At 39.6% G+C, this 22431-nt stretch overlaps 1 protein-coding gene across 1 annotated transcript in view; it reads right to left on the reverse strand.

Annotated features, from left to right (window-relative positions):
• Window positions 1–22431, reverse strand: part of LCOR (ligand dependent nuclear receptor corepressor) — a gene marked incomplete in the record, with an annotated part of 73989 nt that overhangs the window by 27844 nt on the left and 23714 nt on the right. The window contains 1 exon segment of the mRNA XM_073595470.1: window positions 13682–13747. Within this exon segment, the coding sequence (XP_073451571.1) occupies window positions 13682–13747 (66 nt within the window).

Consider the following 22431-nt stretch of genomic DNA (forward strand, 5'->3'; position numbering starts at 1 on the left):
TCACCGGAACACGAAGAGGGGGGAAATCTTCCAATGGGGACACTGGTTCTGACCTGGGGGGTGGGGCGAAGAGATTCCCTTAATTTGTGGGGATTATTCCTCATTTCCTGCTTTGGATATGAGACGCATGGCTAATACTATTCCTTACGGTTTCCAAAATAAAATAAAAACACAAAAACAAAACAAAACACACAACAAGGGCTATGAGCATTCCTTACTGTTTTCAAAATAAAAACACAAAAAAAAAAAACAAAACCAAAAAAAAAAAAAAAAAAAAAACAAAAAACCATAAGAACCATGACCATCCCTTACGGTTTCCAAAATTAAATAAAAAACACAAAAAAAAATAAATAAATAAATAAAAAATAGAAAAAACACAAGAAATATGACCATCCCTTACAGTTTCAAAAATTAAAAAAAAAAAAAAAAAAAAAAAACACACACACACACAACAAAGAAATATGACCATCCCTTACGGTTTCCAAAATAAAATATTTTTACAAACATCACAAAAAAAACAAAAACAAAAAAAATTGAACGGCCATAAGCATTCCTTATGGTTTCCAAAATAAAATCACAAAAAAATAAAAAAAAACAAACACAAGAACCATGACCATCCCTTACTGTTTCCAAAATTAAATAAAAACAAAACAAAAAAAAAACAAAAAAAACACACACACACACACACACACACACACACACACACACACACCAAGAAATATGACCATCCCTTACCGTTTCCAAAATTAAACAAAAAGCAAAAAAAAAAAACACACCACAAAATAAATAAAAAACACAAGAAATATGACCATCCCTTACTGTTTCCAAAATAAAATATTTTCTACAAATATCACAAAAAAAAAAAAAAAAAAAAAAAAAAAAAAACCCACACACACCACAATGGCCATAAGCATTCCAAAATAAAATAAAAACACAAAAAAAAAAAAAAAAAAAAAAACGCACACGCTATAATCATTCCTTACGGTTTCCAAAATATGAGAATAAAAAAAAACAAAAAAAAAACAACACATACAAAAAATCAACACAACAAGGTCTATAACCATCCTTTACTTTTTTTCCCCAATATAAAATAAATGAAAAAAAAAAAGAAGCCTACTATAGTTCAACTTTAATTCCAAGCTAACCTCTTAGTGCAATCATGTAACTGTACCCCCCCCCCCTTTTTTTTTTTTTTTTTAAACATCCTCCTCCCCCAACCCTATTCCTTAATTTGCAAGGGATAACAAACTTTTGTTGTGTAAAACAAACTAGGACAAGACTTCATCTTAGATTAAGTAGTTCATTTGCGCCCGCTTCTTCTGATTGGCCAAGGCAGGGTGAATGAACAGCACAATTTCAACCTCAAAAGGTCTTGTAGTCATGTATAAAAAAAAAAAAAAAAAAATAAAAAAAAAAGTGGACCCATAAATGTAAGAAAAGTACTCAGCCCGAATCTTTAATTCGTACAGCCAATAGGAAGTGTGGTTGGACACAGCGCTGGATCTTGTATATAGCGAACGTTGTGTCAGGACAATACAGCACACAAAATCTTCATACATGGAAGGGGATATAAAAGGGTGTTAAAGTGGAACTTACAGCTCACTGTAGAAATCTGCCAATGCTGACTGCACTTCTGCGCATGCACAAGAGTGACGACATTTCCCCCCCCCCCGCCTCGGCCAATCAAGCAGCTGGTGAAGAAGGGCGCCCTCCCCCAAGAGATAAGCAGCCGGCAGGGAGCTCCGGGACACCTCAACGCTGGATCCAAGGGGAGTAAAATTCTGCTTAACCACTTGCCGACCTGTGCAGAATCACATATACATACATACATACATACATATATATGCGATTCTGCACCAATTTTGCTGTGATTAGTCCCAGCAGAATACGATCAGCGGGTGCCGGCCAATGGATGTCCACCCGCCACCCGCTGATCGCTGATCGCTGAGGAGAGACTCTGATTGTGAACAAGGCAGAGCTCCATCATGACAGCAGGGACAGCCGGACAAGAAAAATTCATCTCTTCCCCTAGTAAAAGCCCCTCCCCCACAGTACACAAACACTGGCTAGGCACACAGGTAACCCTTTGATCGCCCCTGATGTTAACCCCTTCCCAGCCAGTGTCATGAGTACAGTGACAGTGTATATTTTTAGCACTGATCACTGTATTAGGGTCACTGGTTCCCACAAAGTGTCAATTAGTGTCCGACTGTCCGCCGCAATATCAAAGACGCTGATCGCCACCATTACCAGTATAAATCTATCGAATAGTTTGTGGACGCTAGATCGTTTGCACAAACCAATCAATATACGCTTTTTTTTTTTTTACCAAAATATGTAGAATAGATATTGGCTTAAATTTATGAAAAAAAAAATTGATTTTTTATTGGGTACGATTTATAGCAGAAAGTAAAAAAAATATGTATTTTCTTTCAATTGTCAGTCTTTTTGTTTAGAGCTGTAAAAATAAAATCCGCAGAGGTGATCAAATACCACCAAAACAAAGCTCTATTTGTGGGGGGGGGGGATCAATTTTATTTGGGTACAACATCACACCACCGCGCAATTGAAACATTCATTGTTATTTTTTTTTTTTTTATTGGATATGTCTTATAGTAGAAAGTAAAAAAAAAAAAAAAAATAGAATATATTTACACCAAAATTATTATTTTTTTCTTTCTTTAGTAGCGCAACAAAATAAAAAAACACAAAAAAACTCAGAAGGTGATAAAATACCACTAGAGGTTCACCGGATGTAAATTTTAGTGCTGAAAAATGACAGAAAAGAAAGAGCCCCGGGTCCCCTACTAATGAGCAGGACCCAGATCTCCCGGTTCTGGGTCACCTGATCTCTGTGGTGGCCTCTGATTGGCCTCAGCTTACCAATGATTAGATGTGGCAGCTGCATTCGTTTTCTTTTAGCCTTTATCCCCAGTTTTCACCCGGTGACCCAGCCAGTAACATACCTCCTGTATTAGAGCCCCCCACTCTGGATGAAGGAGCACAGGGGGGACCTTTGGAAAGCAGCATGGTCAGTCTTGGGGGGAGAGGAGTGTTAGATGTACTAGCAGATTTAAATACACTAACAAAGCCACCTCCCACTTTATAATCCGTTACGGCAAGCAGATTTTGTTTTCTTTTGGGATAAAAATTTTAAATGAATAAAAGCTGATCATTGTAATCACCCCTCATCAGCGTCCAAAGCCACACACAGCACCGGCAATCCACCCCCCCCCCCCCCCCCCGGCTCCCTCCTCAAGGGAGTCTTTAGGAGGGGAGAAATAACGACGGGGCCTCGTTTACCAACAATGCGGGAGTATTCCAATCAGGATTTGGGAGTTACATAAACAGTGAGGGCCTTACTCAACTTTACTCAAAATTTTGTTTTCATCTACAGGCGCCCCCTACTGGCAAAGGCAGTTTTTTGGGGGGTAAAAGGTGAACTATCCCTTTAAACCACTTGCACATCAGGCTTTGTCTGGCACTTGTTTACAAGTTTAAATCAATATTTGTTTGCTAGAAAATGACTTATAACCCCCCAAACATGTTTTACTTTTTTTTTTAGCAGAGACCCTATAGAATAAAATGGCGATGGTTGCAATTTTAATTAATGTTTATTTATGCAGTGTTTTTATTAATGAAATTTTTTTGGGGGAAAAAAAAAAATACTTTAATAAAATAAAAGAAAAACTGTAATATATATATATATATATATATATATATATATTTTACACACATACACATCCCAATTATTATTTTTGTAAACATGAAGTTACGATGAGTAGATGGGAATGGCGACAAACTACAGTACCTAAAAGTCTCCGTAGATGACACCTCAAAAACTTTTTTTTTTTTTTTTACAGGTTACCAATTTAAGGCTAGGTTCACACTGCTGCGAATTCTATTGCGAATTTGAGCCGTTGCGATCGCTCAAATTCACAAGTCATTTAAATTACATAGATTAACATTAGTGCCGTTCACATCGACGCGTTGCAAATATAACCTGCGTGAAAAAAAGGTCCTGTGCGAGTTTACTGCGTTGCGTTGCGAATTTAGTCTCCATAGACATCAATGTAAATCGTTCTTGAATCGCATTGATGGTTCACATATGTGCGAATTCCACCACACTACTCTCCACAAAAACCAGGAAGTACACAGGAAGTTAAGACCCTTTTTTTTTTTACATTATGATTCCATTGGCTAGACTATCAATCGCAGCTATATCCAACTCCTGAAATTCGCGGTAAAATCGCGGTAAAATCGCGGTAAAATCGCGGTAAATTCGCGGTAAAATCGCGTTAAATTCGCACTGCAGCAGTGTGAACCTAGCCTAAAGTTAGGCCCCTTTCACACTGGAACGGTTTGCAGGCGTTATTGCGCTAAAAATACCACCTGCAAACCGCCCCTAAACAGCCTCTGCTGTTTGTTCAGTGTGAAAGCCCGAGGGCTTTCACACTGAAGCGGTGCGCTGGCAGGACGGTGAAAAAAGTCCTGCAAACCGCTTCTTTGGAGCGGTGAAGGAGCGGTGTATTCACCGCTCCTAAACCGCTTGAAATCAATGGGACAGCGCGGCTATACCGCGGCAATACCGCGGCTATAGCCGCGCTGTACGAGGGATTTTAACCCTTTTTCGGCCGCCAGCGGGGGTTAAAACCGCATCGCTAGCGGCCGAATACAGCTGCAAGGACGGTACAGCAGCGCTAAAAATAGCGCTGTTGTACCGCCGACGCCCCCACCGCCCCAGTGTGAAAGGGGCCTTACAGAGGTGGTCTTGTGTAAGAATAATTGCTCTCGGTTTAACGATCATGGCGATACCTCATGTGTGGTGCGAACTCGGTTTACAAATGCGGGCACTTCTGCGCGTGAGCATGAAGGGATGGGGATGCTTTCAATTTTTTTTTCTTATTTTATATTGACACCGTCCCTTTACTTTTTTTTTTTTTTTTTTTTTACACTGTACCTTTATTTTTTTAATCACTTCTTTTATTCCTATTACAAGAAATGTAAACATCCCTTGTAATAGAAATAATGATGACAGGTCCTATTTATGGAGAGATCTGGGGGGTCAAAAAGACACCAAATTTCTCCTTTATCTTTAAAAGCAAAAGATTTTATCTTTTTTTTATTTATTTATAAGCAAAAGGAGTTATTTTCAGCCTGGACCGGAAGCGATGTCATTACGTTGCTCCGGACCTTCAAGGCGATCAAAGACGATCTAGTCTTTTATAGCCTCTGTGACCAGCCGACTGTGCCGGTAACAAATGTTAAGCACGAGAAACGCCAAAAAGTGCCCGGAGAGGGGAAAACCCGCCTTCATGGGAAAGCCAGCCGCCGGCTAAAGAAAGAAAAAAAAATTATACTATATATATATATATATATATATATATACACACATACACACATATATATACACACTGGGGTTATGGCAGAATTTTTTTTTTTTTTTAAGTAATGATAGAAGAAATTTTTTTTTTTTTTTTTAATAAAAACAATTCTGTATTCTGACCATTGGCGTGACACTTGCTTTTTTTTTTTAAAAATATGATTTATAAAACAAAGTGATGCCTAGAGGTCAAGTGGGTTAAGGTGCCTCAGACATTTTTTGGACACGTGTCGTTAAAAATAAATAAATAAATAAATAAACAAACAGTATTTTTTGCTGGAAAATTACTTAGAACCCCAAAAATTATATTAAAAAAAAAAAAAAAAAGTTTTAAAAAGCAGAGGCCCTATATATCAGTGATGGCGAACCTTGGCACTCCAGATGTTTTGGAACTACATTTCTCATGATGCTCATGAACTCTGTACTGTAGTGGAGCATCATGGGAAATGTAGTTTCAAAACATCTGGGAGTGCTCCTAATCTCAGCTTGTTACCTGTATAACAGACACCTGTCCACAAAACAATCATTCAGATTCCAATCTTTCCACCATGGCCAAGACCAAAGAGCTGTCAAAGGTGGTCGGGGACAAGATTGTAGACCTACACAAGGCTGGAATGGGCTACAAGACCATCACCAAGCAGCTTGGTGAGAGGGTGACAACAGTTGGTGCGATTATTCGCAAACGGAAGAAACCCAAAATAACTGTCGATCTCTCTCAGTCTGGGGCTCCATGGAAGATCTCACCTCGTGGAGTTTCAATGATCATGAGAACGATGAGGAATCAGCCCAGAACTACACGGGAGAATCTTGTCAATGATCTCAGCTGGGACCATAGTCACCAAGAAAACAATTGGTAACACACTACACCGTGAAGGACTGAAATCCTGCAGCGCCCGCAAGGTCCCCCTACTCAAGAAAGCACATGTACAGGCCGGTCTGAAGTTTGCTAATGAACATCTGAATGATTCAGAGGAGAACTGGGGGAAAGTGTTGTGGTCAGACGACACCAAAATAGAGCTCTTTGGCATCAACTCAACTCGCCGTGTTTGGAGGAGGAGGAGGAATGCTGCCTATGACCCGAAGAACACCATCCCCCACTATCAAACATGGAGGTGGAAACATTATGCTTTTGGGGGTGTTTTTCTGCTAAGGGGACAGGTCAACTTCACCACATCAAAAGGGACGATGGACGGGGGCCATGTACCGTCAGATCTTGGGTGAGAACCTCCTTCCCTCAGCCAGGGCATTGAAAATGGGTCATGGATGGGTATTCCAGCATGACAATGATCCAAAACACATGGCCAAGGCAACCAAGGAGTGACTCAAGAAGCACATCAAGAAGCCTAGCCAGTTTCCAGACCTCAATCCCATAGAAAATATGTGGAGGGAGCTGAAGGTTCGGAGTTACCAAACGTCAGCCTCAAAGCCTTAATGACTTGGAGAGGATCAGCAAAGAGGACAAAATCCCTCCTGAGATGTGTGCAAACCTGGAGGCCAACTCCAAGAAACGTCTGACCTCTGTGATTGAAGAAACATCCACCGACACCCAACAACCTCACCAATTACCAAGACCGATACAACTTACCCCCTTTAACACCGGGCACTCCCCCCCCCCCTTCCTGCCCAGGCCAATTTTCAGCTTTCAGCGCTGTCACACTTTGAAGGACAATTACGCGGTCATACAACACTGTACACATGAGATTTTTTAGAATTTTGTTCACACAAATAGGAGCTTTCTTTTGGTGGTATTTAATCACCTCTGAGATTTTACCAGAGAAATGGAGCAGAATACAATTTTGGCCTAAATCTATGAAGAACATTTATTTGCAAAATTTTATAACAAAAATGAAGAAAAAAGTGTGGTGCGTGTTTTTATGTTTTGGTCCTTTTTTTCGTTTTATTTAACTTATTTGCTAAATAAAATTTAAAAAAATAAATAAATAAATAGATAAATAAAAACACACACACATTTTTCTTAGTTTCTGTTATAAAATTTTGCAAATAAATAAATGTTCAACAGAAACAAAGAAAAACTTGTGGTGTGTGTGCGTTTTTATTCATTTTATTTTCATTCGATTTGGCAAATAAGCTAAATAAAAAACGAAAAAAAAAAAGGACCAAAAAGTACAAATAAAAACACACACACCACACATTTTTCTTCGTTTCTGTTATAAAATTTTGAAAATAAATAAATGTTCTTCAACAGAAACAAAGAAAAACTCGTAGTGTGTGTGCGCGCGTTTTTATTTTTCGGTCTTTTTTTCCTTTTATTTAGCTGATTTGCTAAATAAAACAAAAAAAGGACCGAAAAAATATAAATAAGAAAAAAAAAAAAAAAAAAAAAACAAAAAACACACACACCACAAGTTTTTCTTCATTTCTGTTATAAAATTTTTCTAATAAATGTTCAACAGAAAAATGAAAAAAAAAAAAAAAAAACGTGTGGTGTGTGTGCGTTTTTATTTTTTTTATTTTCATTTGGTCCTTTTTTTCGTTTTATTTAGCAAATAAGCTAAATAAAAAACTAAAAAAAAGGACCGAAAAATAAAAATAAAATAAAAAACACACACACACACACACTTTTCTTAGTTTCTGTTCTAAAATTTTGCAAATAAATAAATTTCTTCAACAGAAATGAAGAAAAATTTGGTGTGCGTTTTTATTTTTCGGTCTTTTTTTCGTTTTATTTGGCTTATTTGCTAAACAAAAAAAAAGGACCGAAAATTTTTTTTAAAAATAAATAAAAAAACCACACACACACACACACACACCACAAGTTTTTCTTTGTTTCTATAAGATTTTGCAAATAAATGTTCTTCAACAGAAACGAAGAAAAACTTGTGGTGTGTGTGGTTTTTATTTACTTTTATTTTTTTCGGTCCTTTTTTTCGTTTTATTTAGCAAGTAGGCTAAATAAAACGAAAAAAAAAAGGACCGAAAAAAAATAAAATAAAAAACACACACATTTTTTCTTAGTTTCTGTTATAAAATTTTGCAAATAAATAAATGTTCTTCATAGATTTAGGCCAAAATCTATTCAGCTCCATTTCTTTGGTGAAAATAACCCAAAATCAGTGAATATTATTTAGTCTGTAAGAAAGTTATAGGGTCCACGCACTATGGGATATATATCTGATCAAATCGATCAATCCTGATGTACTGACGGCCGATCTCATTTCTTAAGTCCCGAAAACGCCAGGACAGTACAAATACCCCACCACAACAGCTGGAGGGCCCCCAGGTTGCCTCCCCCCCTGGTACAGATGGTCTGTGAGTGGCCCTTCCTGTACCATGTGATCACTCTCACCAATCACAGCTAGCAACACAATGGAACACAATGGATGGCATGAACCAAAGCCATACGTCGTCCTGACCTGACCTGTGCGATACACGTTACATATCGACCCGCACGCCGGAGTGAGAGCGATAATTCTAGCATCAGACCTCTAAACTAAAGACGTATGGGGGGAGGGGGGGGCTTTTAAAAGTGTCACCTATGGAAAATATAGGGTTTGCCACCATTTCACGGGCGCACACAAAAAGGTCTGGCATGTTGGGTATCTATTTACTCGGTGAAACCTCGTCTTTTATATTTTACCCCCCAAAAAATGGGTAATTTATTGCGTTTGTGCGCCGTAAAATTTAGTGTATTTTTTTTTTTTTTACTGAAATTTTGCGTTTCCTAGACCTGTGGGGTAATATCGTGTGACATAAAAGTAAAACTACCGATATTTTATTCTCTAGGACAGGAGTAGGCAACCCGGAGGCCCTCGAACTGTTGCAGAACTGCAAGCCCCATCATGCCTCTGGGAGTCATTGTAACTTGCCAGCCTTGCAATGCCTCATGGGAAATGTAGTTTCACAACAGCTGGAGGGCCCCCAGGTTGCCTAAACCTGCTCTAGGGTGTCCGCTTTCTCGAAAATATAGGTTTTTTTTTTTTTTTTTTTTTTTTAGGGGATTATGTAATCTTCAGGCCTAAAATGATTTTTTTTTTTTTTTTTTTTAAAGCAGGCGTGCAAAAAAATAAACAAATAAATGCAAAAACGCCTCTGGCAGTGAAAAGGATTGATGCACGCGGTGAGAAGCTCGCGGCGTGCGGTGAAATCAGGGCACGCCATGTCAGTCCAGGAACTGTATGGTGGAAGGGCCGGAGGGAGGATCTAATCATGCAAAAAAAAAAAAAGAAAAAAAATCCGAAGAATTTCTCGTTCTAATTCACCAATCGGAATGTCCACAAATCACCCCGAGATACAAAAGACAAAAAAAAAATAAATAAATAATAGAGATGTTCGTCATCTCCGTAATAGGAGACAAAGTTTCACTTTTCCAATGACCACCAACGTAGCAGAGGGACACCCCCCCCCCCCCCCATGTACAAGGGCTACACTTATCACTAAAAAAATAAATTTTATTTTTTTTTTTAATTAAAAAAATATTTGCCTTTAGTTCTACTTTAATTTTGGCTCCATGTGGCCATGCAGAGTGGGGTGGGGGAGGGGAGAGAAATAAAATCGGGATGGTGGGACCACCTCACACAATACAGGTCACGTTATTCAACAAAACAAAAACAAAAAATCAGCAATAAAAAGTATCAAAAAACCTCCAAGAAAAATGCTGAGCCCCCGAGGGGCGCTTCACACCACAATCTTTGCGTTCCGGTGCGTTTCCCCCTCCTCCAGGCCTTTTTTTGCTTTATTTTAGTTGAAGACAACGTGCGTATTTTGCTGCATTCCAGATACAGAAGAATGCAACACGTTCTATTTTTTTTGTTGACTGAACTGGCGTGAACTATGCCACTGGATTCCATTTTAAAGAGTAACTCCACTTTTGTTAAGAAAACCCCTCCCCCTCTCTGGGTGATCTCTGTACATTGTGAGATTGTAACAAACTTTGTTGCAGATTTCTACCTTTTGTTATTCTGAAGAAATAACTGTTTGTGTCTCTGTGTCCATATGTAGAGTGAATGTGAATGGGAGCGACTTCATAATTATCAACCAGCTTCTGCACCTGCAGGGCTCTAATGAGGAAAGTGGCCGTATCTGCATTCCTTTGGGAATATCTCACCAAAAATGAGATTTGTGTTGCAGGGGATGCCCAAAATCTGACCTGTATCTTAGTGCAGACTTCTGGGGGAATCAGTCAGCCAATCACACAAAGCAGGAAATTACATTTCGGGGGGGTGGTCCGTATACCATCTGTGTACAAAACGCCTCCAGGTGGCCATATTGCATTTAACAGAAAATTACAGCGGCTGCCGATTGAAAAGGAAAGGGACTTTTTAATAACATTCTTTAGATCAAAATGGTGACTGTGCCATCCGGACTGGATAACGGGAATGATGATGCCCTTTTAAGATCGAGAAAACAAACAAATGGCGCAAACGCCTAGCATCGTATCCATAGTACTTTATTCACAGGTAGAAATGTTAAAAAATACAGAATGTGAAAAACAGCATTAAACATATCCCAGAAACCCAGAGATCAGTCCATCTGTGGAACTCCTCTGGTTTGAATTGATGTCCTAAAACCAGCTGAACAGGAGTCTTGCTTTGAGGAAGGGGGCTTGTCCCCCGAAACCCGTCAGCATGTTTTAGGACATCCATTCGAACCAGAGGAGTTCCAGAAATAGGTGCTTCGAAGGGGACTTCAAATTGATATCCTTGATGGTCTGAAGCTTCTAACGTGTTTTGGGGGGCAAGCCCCCTTCTGCAAAGCAAGACCCATCGATGGAACTCCTCTGGTTCAAATAGATGTTCTATCGATGGGTCTTGCTCTGGGGAAGGGAGGTTGTGCCCTGAAACGTGTCAGCCTGTTTTAGGACATTCATTTGAACCAAAGGAGTTCCATCGATGGCTCTTGCCCTGAGGAAGGGGGCTCGTCCCCTAAAACATGTCACCTGGTTTTAGAACATTCATTTGAACCAGAGGAGTTCCATCGATGGGTCTTGAAGGGGGCTTGTCCCTTGAAAAGTGTCAGCTGGTTTTAGGACATACACTCAAACCAGAGGAATTTCATCGATGAGTTTTGCTCTGAGGAAAGGAGGTTGTGCCCTGAAACGTGTCAGCTTGTTTTAGAACAATTCATTTGAACCAAAGGAGTTCACATTTCGGGGGACAAACCCCCTTCCCCAGAGGTAGAGCCACAAATTGAACTCCTTTGGTTCAAATGAATGTCCTAAAACAAGTTGATGCATTTCAGGGGACAAGCCCTCTTCCTTGTGGCAAGGCCCATCAATTGAATTCCTCCGGTTCAATTGAACGTCTTAAAACCAGCTGACATTTTTCGGGGGGACAAGCTTCCTTCTTTAGAGTAAGACTTCTGTTTTGAGAAAGGGGGCCTATCCCCCGAAACTCATCAGATGGGTTTTAAAACATCCATTTGAACCAGAAGACACGTTTTAAGGGACAAAACCCCCTTCCTCAGACCAAGACCCATTGATTGAATCCCTCTGGTTCAAATGAATGTTCCAAAACCAGCTGACATGTTTCAAAGGACAAGCCCCCTCCCTCACAGCAAGACCCATCTATTTAACTCCTCCAAATGGATGTCTTAAAACCGACTGAAGTGTTTCTGGGGACAAGCCCCCTTCCTCAGAGCAAGGCTCCCATTTTGAGGAAGGGGGCTTTGTCCTCAGAAACCCGCCAAGCTGGTTTTGGAAGATCCATTTGAACCAGAGAAGTTCCATCGATGGGCTGAGCTTTTGGTTCCTGGGATATGTACAACGCAGTTATTCACATTTTGTTTTCAAACATTTCTACCTGTGAATAAAGTGCAGAGGATTAATGCACTCAGCATTTGCCACCTTTTTAATTAACCTTCAATTACAAATATAAGGCTTGTGTAGCAATTTTATATAATTTTTTTTTTGCCAATCCCCCCCCACACACACACAAAAGTGGAGTTGCCCTTTAAACACAGTCCATGTGTTTTTGATGCAGAATGAAAAAAGGCACTGGAAGGGCATCTGGTGTGAACCGTCCCTCAAAAATATAAAAAAGATTGGCAAGAATACAGATTGGAGCTTACAGAAGGATAAAATGTTGGCTCCGATTGGCCAAAGAGTGGGGGGGGGGGGGGGAGGAGGAATGAGGGGGGGGAAATAATCAGATGGTGGGGGCCACCTCACATGAGCAGACACAGGTTCACTTTAAAAAAATGAAATAAAATAAAAAAAAAAAAAACAGATCACGAATAAATGAAGAAGATCATAATAAAATGAATAATGTAACACAAAATTACATTATTCAACAAAACAAATCCAGTGATTACAAAGTGTCATATGTGCATTATCATTATGTTAGCTCCTTAATAAAAATATATAAAACATTTTATAGTAATATTAATGATAATAATAAACAATAATATATTTAAAAAATATATATAGTTCATAGTAATAATAATGATAATAAATAACAATATTAAAAATAATATTATATTAAAAAAAAAATGACTATATATATATATATATATATATATATATATATATATATATATATATATATATATATATATATATATATATACACACACATACAGAGAGAGCTGCACGATTCTGGCCAAAATGAGAATCACGATTTTTTTTGCTTAGAATAAAAAGATCACGATTCTCGCAACATAAAATCTTTCACATTATACAAAAAAAAAAAAAAAATTGGGCTAACTTTACTGGTTAGTTTTTTTGTTGTTTTTTTAATTATTTCCAAAAAAATTGCATTTGAAAGACCGCTGCACAAATGTGACATAAAATATTGCATCAACCACCATTTTATTCTCTAGGGTCTCTACTAAAAAAAAATGTATAATATATATATATATATATATATATATATATATATATATATATATATATATATATATATATATATAATTTGACTTTAATTATTATATATGTATAATGTTTGGGGGTTCTACGTAATTTTCTAGCAAAAAAAAAAAAAGACAACAAATGTCAGAAAAAGGTTTAGTGTTTAAGTGGTTAAACTTTCCTCATTTACACAGGAAGTCCATTCCATTGACAAATTGTTACAATGTTTACTTCCACTGCTAAAGAATGGTTTGAAAAAGTGATTCTTGGCAGACTGCCTGTTTTTTTTTTTTTTTCTCCTTTCTTTTGAGGGCTGTGGCTTTAGAAGAGCAAAGAGAATTCTTTGCATAGAAAGATCGCAATGAGGGGGGAAAAAAAAAAAAATTGCGATAACGATTGAACTGCGATTAATCGTGCAGCTCTAATATATAGATCTATATTTTTTTATAGTAATAATAAACAATAATAATAATAATAATAATAAAATGGCAAACCTTTGAATAAGCTGAGATCTTGAAGTAATCCCGGCCCGAACAGCCCTTCTAAAATACTCTCGAAACCTGTAAGAGAAAAAAAAAAAAAAACGCGTTCAGTGATTGGGATTTACTAAAACCGGAGAGAGCAGCAAAATCTGGTGCAGCTGTGCATGGCAGCCAATCAGCTTCTAACTTTTTTAGCTTCTTCAATTTCCCACTTGCCGCCAAATCAAGTATCTGGTACGTCGTTTGCCTTCGGTTCGGGGTGATCTGTAGCTGCAGGCATCGCCCTGGTACCGTTTTTTTTTAAGTGGGCGGTCGGCTCTCTTGTAATAGCAACTGGGGTTGCCACATAGATATTGCAAGCAGTGGGAGGGGACTCCCAGACTCTACACCCCCAACACCCCACCCCCACACTTCTCTCAGGCTCCCCCAACCCACTGAGAGACCCGAGCTACCAGCCGGCATGTTCGCCATCTGACCAGAGACCCATACAAAGCCGGAATCGGCTTTGATCAGGTCTCCACTATGATATCCCGAAAGCAATGACATCACTTCCGGTTTACCTGGGAGGTCATTGGCGCCATTTTTTGGCAAAATTGAAAGTCCGCTGATCTTGGCGTTTTGAATGCTTTCAAGTGCAGAGGAGGGATATGGGGGTCTTATAAACCTCAGATCTCTCCATGAAGAGGACCTGTCACTGCCTATTGCTGTCACTAAGAGGTTTATAGTACTAGTGACAGCAATAAAAGTGATCAAATGTAAAAAAAAAAAAAATAAAAAAAATAAAATATATATTTTTTTAAAATAATGTATTTTATCCTTTTGATTTTTACACTGTTGCTTTAAATTTTTCTTTATTTCCTAAAAAATTTAACATGCCCGTCCCCCTGTGCTAGCGCGCAGTCCCGCACGCATGCAAACAGCGATCGTCCCACGCCACGAACCTCAGATTACGGCCAGTAATTGTAGCACCAGACCTCCTCTGTAGATATAAAAGTGGTAACCTGTAGAAGGTTTTTATAGAATCACCTATGGATAATAAAATTTATGAAGTCTGTCGCCGCTGCGCAGGCGTGCGCAATTTTTAAAGATCGATAGGTCTGGTCTCTATTTACTCGGCGTGACAGTATCTTTTATTTTATTATTTTACAAAAAAAAAAAAAAGTTACATATACAGGTTGGTTTTTTTTCATTAAAATGTTTAAAAAAAAAAAAAAAGTGTATTTTTTCCCACAAAAATTGCATTGACCGCTTCTTTTATTTTATGTCCTCCTATTGCTAAACACTATGGGGGGGCGGGATATAGTAGGCCGATTACACTCACTAAGAAACTCACAAAGCTTAGTTTTAATATAAATCAGTATTAAAATATATCAAATGTAATTGCGAATACTTGCAAGGAAAAAAAAAAAAAAAAAAAAAAAGGGGAGCCTTGGATGCAGAGGCCGCCTGGCCAGAATGAAAGCTAGTGTCAATCATCTGACTCCGCCCACACCATATTAATGCACAAAAATACACATTTGAATTCTAGGAAGCTGTAAAACATTTACTTGATAACTATATCTAAAAATTTGAATTACTCTTCTGAAACTTTTTTTTAGTCATGTGGCTGGCACAGCACCAATCAGGGCTCGTCGGCCACAGATTCACACTGTAGAGGAATACGTCAGAGCAATAGAAGCTCCTCCCCTGAGGATCTTTCCCTGCAGATGTCAAAGAACAGGGAGAGATCATGTGACCACACAACAGCACTTCAGGAATAAGAGACTTCAGGGATTAAAGAAAAAAAAAAAAATTCACTATATTATATATCATTTATGCAAGTTAATTATGGCAATTATCACTTCTCTGTTTGGTAGCACTTTAAGGTAACACATATAAGGTAAACCACATATACGCAAGAACATAAACACATGCGTCGGGGACGCCTACACCTGAAAACGTCGATTGGTATACAGTGCCTTGAAAAAGTATTCATACCCTTTGAAAATTTTCCACATTTTGTCAGGTTACAACCAAAAACATAAATGTATTTTATTGGGATTTTATGTGATAGACCAACACAAAGTGTCACATAATTGTGAAGTGGAAGGAAAATGATAAATGATACAAATAAATATGTGAAAAGTGTGGAGGGGCATTTGTATTCAGCCCCCTTTACTCTGATCCCCCTAACTAAAATCTAGTGAAACCAATTGCACCTAATCAGTTAATAGAGTCCACCTGTGTGTAATTTAATGTCAGTATAAATACAGCTGTTCTGTGAAGCCCTTAGAGGTTTGTTAGAGAACCTTAGTGAACAAACAGCATCATGAAGGCCAAGGAACACACCAGACAGGTCAGGGATAAAGTTGTGGAGAAGTATAAAGCAGGGTTAGGTTATGAAAAAATCTCCCAAGCTTTGAACATCTCACGGAGCTCTGTTCAATCCATCATCAGAAAATGGAAAGAGTATGGCACAACTGCAAACCTTCCAAGACATGGCCGTCCACCTAAACTGACCGGCCGGGCAAGGAGAGCATTCATCAGAGAAGAGCCAAGAGGTCCATGGTAACTCTGGAGGAGCTGCAGAGATCCACAGCTCAGGTGGGAGAATCTGTCCACAGGACAACTATTAGTCGTGTTCTCCACAAATCTGCCCTTTATGGAAGAGTGACAAGAAGAAAGACATTGGTGAAAGAAAGTCATAAGAAGACCTGTTTGCAGTTTGTGAGAAGCCATGTGGAGGACACAGCAAACATGTGGAAGAAGGTGATCTGGTCAGATGAGACCAAAATTCAACTTTTTGGCCTAAAAGCAAAACTAACACTGCATATCACCCTGAACACACCATCCCCACCGTGAAACATGGTGGTGGCAGCTTCATGTGGTGGGGATGCTTTTCTTCAGCAGGGACAGGGAAGCTGGTCAGAGTTGATGGGAAGATGGATGGAGACAAATACAGGACAATCTTGGAAGAAAACCTGTTAGAGTCTGCAAAAGACTTGAGACTGGGGTGGAGGTTCACCTTCCAGCAGGACAACGACCCGAAACATCCAGCCAGAGCTACAATGGAATCGTTTAGATCAAAGCATATTCATGTGTTAGAATGGCCCAGTCACAGTCCAGACCTAAATCACATTGAGAATCTGTGGCAAGACTTGAAAATTGCTGTTCACAGACGCTCTCCATCCAATCTGACAGAGCTTGAGATATTTTGTAAAGAAGAAGAATGGGCAGAAATGTCCTCTCTAGATGTGCAAAGCTGGTAGAGACATCCCCAAAAAGACTTGTAGAGAAAGGGGGTTCTACAAAGTATTGACTCCGGGGGGCGCCATACAAATGCCGCACACACACACACACACACACACACACACACTTTTCACATACTTATTTGTAAAAAATTTTGAAAACCATTTATCATGTCCACAACATACTCACACCTTGATCTACTTTATATTTTTAGCAGCCAAAATCACAATAGCATGGAAAAGGCCCATCATGGACATTGCGACAGCAAAACGAAAACTCACATGGATCAGGTTGAATGAGAAAATAGTGAGTGTCCTACGAGAAAAACAATTCATTTTTGCCAAAATATGGTACCCTTGGCTTACTTACTTACAGGCACCGAATGACTGAATCTTACAATACGAATAAGTTGATGCAGGATCCCCAGACAGGTTCATTTCTTTTCTTCTTCACTTCTCCTTTTTTTGTCTTTTTTTGTTCTCTTAACTTTGGACAGCCTTGGCATCACGTCCTCTTAACTTTTTCTTTTTTATTTAAGTTCTTGATGTTTGTATTTGGGGGGCAGGGGTCCCTTTGTGGAACCGTTACAATGCTTGGCAAAGGGGAATACTTTGGGAACCGCGGTCGCTGGACGTGGGCTTTACTTCATGTTGGGCCTACTTCCAGGGATTTAAGATGATCTTGACCTCGATATCTTGGGTTTTGTTGTCCCACACTATGATCCAAGGGGTGATCGTATGGAAGACCACTTCCTAGCGTCCACAAATCGTTTTGATGTTTTATACCCAACGTTCAACCACAAAATATGCTATTCTGGTTCACTTCTGATGGTGGTCAAATGCTAACGAATACCCACCAATTGCTAAGATTTGATGTTTTGTCCCCCCCCCGCCCGCCACCTCTGTACCATTGTCTGAACAGAGCTTGCGGAGATTGTTCACCGCTCTGCACAGTGCTCGCTCGTTACTTCTACTCTTTTTTTAAAACATTAATAAAAACGATTGAAACAGAAAAAACATTTATCATTTTCCTTCCACTTCACAATTATGTGACACTTTGTGTTGGTCTATCACATAAAATCCCAATAAAATACATTTATGTTTTTGGTTGTAACATGACAAAATGTGGAAAATGTCAAGGGGTGTGAATACTTTTTCAAGGCACTGTACACGTTCCAGATCGTCGCCCACATCAGAGTGAGAGCAATAATTCCAACACCACACCTCCTCCATAACACTAAACTGATGACATATAGGGGGCTTTTGAAGTGTCGCCTATAGAAAATATAGGGGGTACTGAAGTATGTCGCCATTTCACGGGCGCACACAAAATTTAAGGGTTGACATGTTGGGTATCCGTTTACTCGGTGCAACCTCATCTTTTATATTTTACCAAAAATGCGGATAGTTTATTGCGTTTGTTTGCCCTAAAATTCACTTTAGTGCGTTTTTTTTTTTTATCTTAAATTTTGCGTCTCCTAGACCTTTGGGGTAATATAGTGTGGCTAAAAAATTGGAACCACCGCTAGGTTATTCTCTAGGGTGTCCGCTTTCAGAAAATATATCATGTTTGGGGGTTTTGTGTAATCTTCAGGCCTAAAATGATTTAAAAGTTTAAAAAGGAAGCCTGTATGGAAAATATGGGGCATCTGTATGGAAAGAGTCTGTATGGAAAACATGGGACCCTGTATGGAGAATGGAAAACAAGGGAGCCTCTATGGAAAACATGGGCGCCTCTATGGAAAACATGGGCGCCTCTATGGAAAACATGGGCGCCTCTATGGAAAACAAGGGCGCCTCTATGGAAAACATGGGCGCCTCTATGGAAAACATGGGCGCCTCTATGGAAAACATGGGCGCCTCTATGGAAAACATGGGCGCCTCTATGGAAAACAAGGGCGCCTCTATGGAAAACAAGGGCGCCTCTATGGAAAACATGGGCGCCTCTATGGAAAACATGGGCGCCTCTATGGAAAACAAGGGCGCCTCTATGGAAAACAAGGGCGCCTCTATGGAAAACATGGGCGCCTCTATGGAAAACATGGGCGCCTCTATGGAAAACATGGGCGCCTCTATGGAAAACATGGGCGCCTCTATGGAAAACATGGGCGCCTCTATGGAAAACATGGGCGCCTCTATGGAAAACATGGGAGCCTCTATGGAAAACATGGGAGCCTCTATGGAGAATATGGGCGCCTGGTATGGCAAATCACTCCTAAAAATGACAGTTTCCTGCCGGCTTTAAGATTTTAGGCCTCGAGAACTCGGGCTTTGCTTCACCGCCTTGTCACCTGTCTTAACCCCATAGTGCTCTACAAGCAGTTGCAAAGCAGTGTTTCTTGGGCTTACAGTTTTTACCGGTGCGCCCGAGAAACAACCCTACAGTGCGGCCGGCTGGTCACGAAAGCAAACAGAGACCAGATCGTTTCTGATCCCCTCTATGGCCTTGGAGGTCCAGAGTTGACGTCATGACATCACGTCTGGTCTAGGGCAGAAGTAAAACAAATTTTTATTTTTTAAAAAGGCAAAAAAAAAAAAAAAAGGGAGATATTTGGGGCCTTTTGACCCCAGATCTCTCCATAAAGGAGGACTTGTTATCCGTGTCGCCGGCTAGTCACGCAGGTGATCAAAGCGTAGATACGCTTTGATCATCTCTATGGCCTTGGAGGACCGGAGCAACGTCATGACATCACTTCTGGTTCTGGGTGAAAGTAAACAAGTTTTTCAAGTAAAATATCAAAACAACATTTTTTTTAATCTTTTTTTTTTTTTTTTTTTAAAAAGCAAAAAAGGTAAAAGTAGAGGTTTTGGGTCTTTTTGACCCCAGATCTCTCCATAAAGAGGACCTGTCATCCTTAATTCTTTTACAATGTACAGCATATAAAACAAAAATAACAAAAAAATAAAAAAATTGATAGCGCCCCCATCCCTCACATTTTTTTTTTTTTAAATATCTAGATCAGGGTTTGATGTAGCTCAGTGCCAGGATTAGTGTTTGGGTCAAGGTCAAAAGGTTAATATTAGTGTCAGGGAAAAAAAAAAAATTAAAATTTTTTAATTTGAATGCAAAAAACACAATGCATAACCCAAATGTTTGGGTAAAATATAAACAAATTATGTTTTGCCGAGTAAATAGATACCAAACATGTCACGCTTTAAAAAACTGCGTACGCTCGTACAATGGCGCCACACGAAAAATTTTACTATCCATAGGCGACATTTTAAAAGCCTTTACAGGTTACTACTTCAGATGTACAGAGGAGGTCCGGTGCTGGAATTACTGCCCCGTGATCTGATGTTCGTGGTGATACCTCACATGCGTGGGAGGATTGCGGTTTCTATGCGTGCGGGACCAACGGGTGCGGGAGGGGGGGGGGGCTCAATTTAATTTTTTTTTTTAACAATTTATTTGTGCATTGTCGCCTTAAAATAAATTTTATTGCTGTAACAAGGAATGTAAACATCCTTGTGAGGGTAATAGACAGTGGTAGGGACTCTTAATTGTGAGATCCGGGGTCTACAAGATACCAAATCCCTCCTCTGCTCTTAAAATTATTAAAAAAAAAAAAAAAAAAAAAAAACACCAAGATCGTGTTTTTTGATTTTTGAAAATGGTGCCGTTTACATCCAGGTAACCCCGCCCCTTCCTGGAAGTGATGTCATGTCATTGCTTCTGGGTTACCATAGCTGAAAGCCGATCCCTAGTCTCTGTTTAGCTCTCCGATCGGCCGGCAAAAAGCCGCAGAAGGTAGATTTGCTTATAAAAGCAATCCAGGGGCTAGTTAGCCAATAGGATTGCTTTTACAGGAGAGATGACTGTTGGCTCTACTAAAAACGGTATCAGAGTGATACCTGCAGCTGGACATCATCATAGTTCACCACTTCAGCCCCGGAAGGATTTACCCACTTCCTGACCAGGCCATTTTTTTGGCGATATGGCACTGCGTCACTTTAACTGACAATTGCGCGGTCGTGCGACGCTGTACCCAAACAAAATTGACGTCCTTCTTTCCCCACAAATAGAGCTTTCTTTTTGGTGGTATTTGATCACCTCTTTTTGTGCTATAAACAAAAAAAGTGCAACAATTTTGAAAAAAAAAAAAAATAATAATAATAATTTCTTCTTCTGTTTAGACCAATATGTATTCTTCTACATATTTTTGGTAAAAAAAAAAAAAAAAATAAATAATAATAATATCCCAATTAGCGGAAATTGATTGGTTTGCGCAAAAAGTTATCACGTCTACAAAATAGGGGATAGATTTATGGCATTATTATTATTATTATTTTTTTTTTTTTTACTAGTAATGGCGGTGATCTGCGATTTTTAAATCAGGACTGCGACATTGCGGCGGACAGATCGGACACTTTTTTTGGGACCACTTATACAGTGATCAGTGCTATAAAAATGCACCGATTACTGTAGGTCACTGTCAGGGAAGCGGTTAACACCAGGGGGCGATCAAAGGGTTAAATGTGTGGGGGGTGGGAATGCTGACAGCGATTCGCGCAGGAGAAGCCAGCCTGACACAGTACAACTGCGGCGGCTGGTCGGGAAATGGTTAAAGTGCGTATTTTGCCAAAATTTAAACCATATATAAGAATTACAAACACTGAATCCTATTTCCAGCCCACTGCCATCATTCTGAAGGATCCAGAAGTTTTAGGCCGGGTTCACACTACTGCGAATCGGATGTGGAGTTTCCTCACTTTCCAATTCTCATGACAGGAGACTGTGTGAGATCGGCTCTCAATGGAGGCGGTTCAGACATCTCCGGGGCAGCGGTGGAGCGCACACAGCGGAAGGCGTCCTCCTGTGCGTCTTTGGCTCCGTTTTTTAGTCCAAAAATTCGGACCTGAAACGGTGAACCCACCCGGATAATGGCCGACAATAAAATTCATATTTATTTAAAATCATGATATTAATTAACCATTTGCCTACCGGGTACTTTTCCACCCAACCCCCCATCCTGCCCGTGCCAAATTTTCAGCGCTGTCACACTTTGAATGACAATTACGCAGTCCATGCTTCACTGTACCCATAGGACATTTCTATCATTTTTTTTTCCACACAAATAGAACTTTTCTTTTGGCGGTATTTAATCACTGCTGGGTTTTTTTTTGTTTTTTTTTTTTTGCTAAATAAACGAAAAAAGGACCGAAAGTTTTGAAAAAAAAAAAAAAAAAAAAAAAACCACAAGAAAAATTTTTCATAGTTTGTTATAAAATGCTGCAAATGGGTTATTTCTCTCCTTCACTGATGTGCGCCGATCGTCAGTGTAGATGTCCCTTCAACACAAAGCCAGTTATCGACTCTCCTCTCTTCACGCTGTCAGTGTGAGGAAAGGAATGCCGATAACCGGCCTGTGTTTACAGCTGTCATTGTGGCGCAGCTGATCACGTGGTAAAGCGCGCGCTGTGATTGGCCCCAAATCGGTGATCAGCAGAGTTCGAAGGGCTCCCAATTACGGGGAGGACACGCCCATGTACACCCTCCTGGGCAAAAGTAAGCGCGCGCTGTAGCCGTCTATTATC

This window comes from Aquarana catesbeiana, linkage group LG08 (assembly GCF_042186555.1).
Source record: "Aquarana catesbeiana isolate 2022-GZ linkage group LG08, ASM4218655v1, whole genome shotgun sequence".
NCBI lineage: Eukaryota > Metazoa > Chordata > Amphibia > Anura > Ranidae > Aquarana > Aquarana catesbeiana.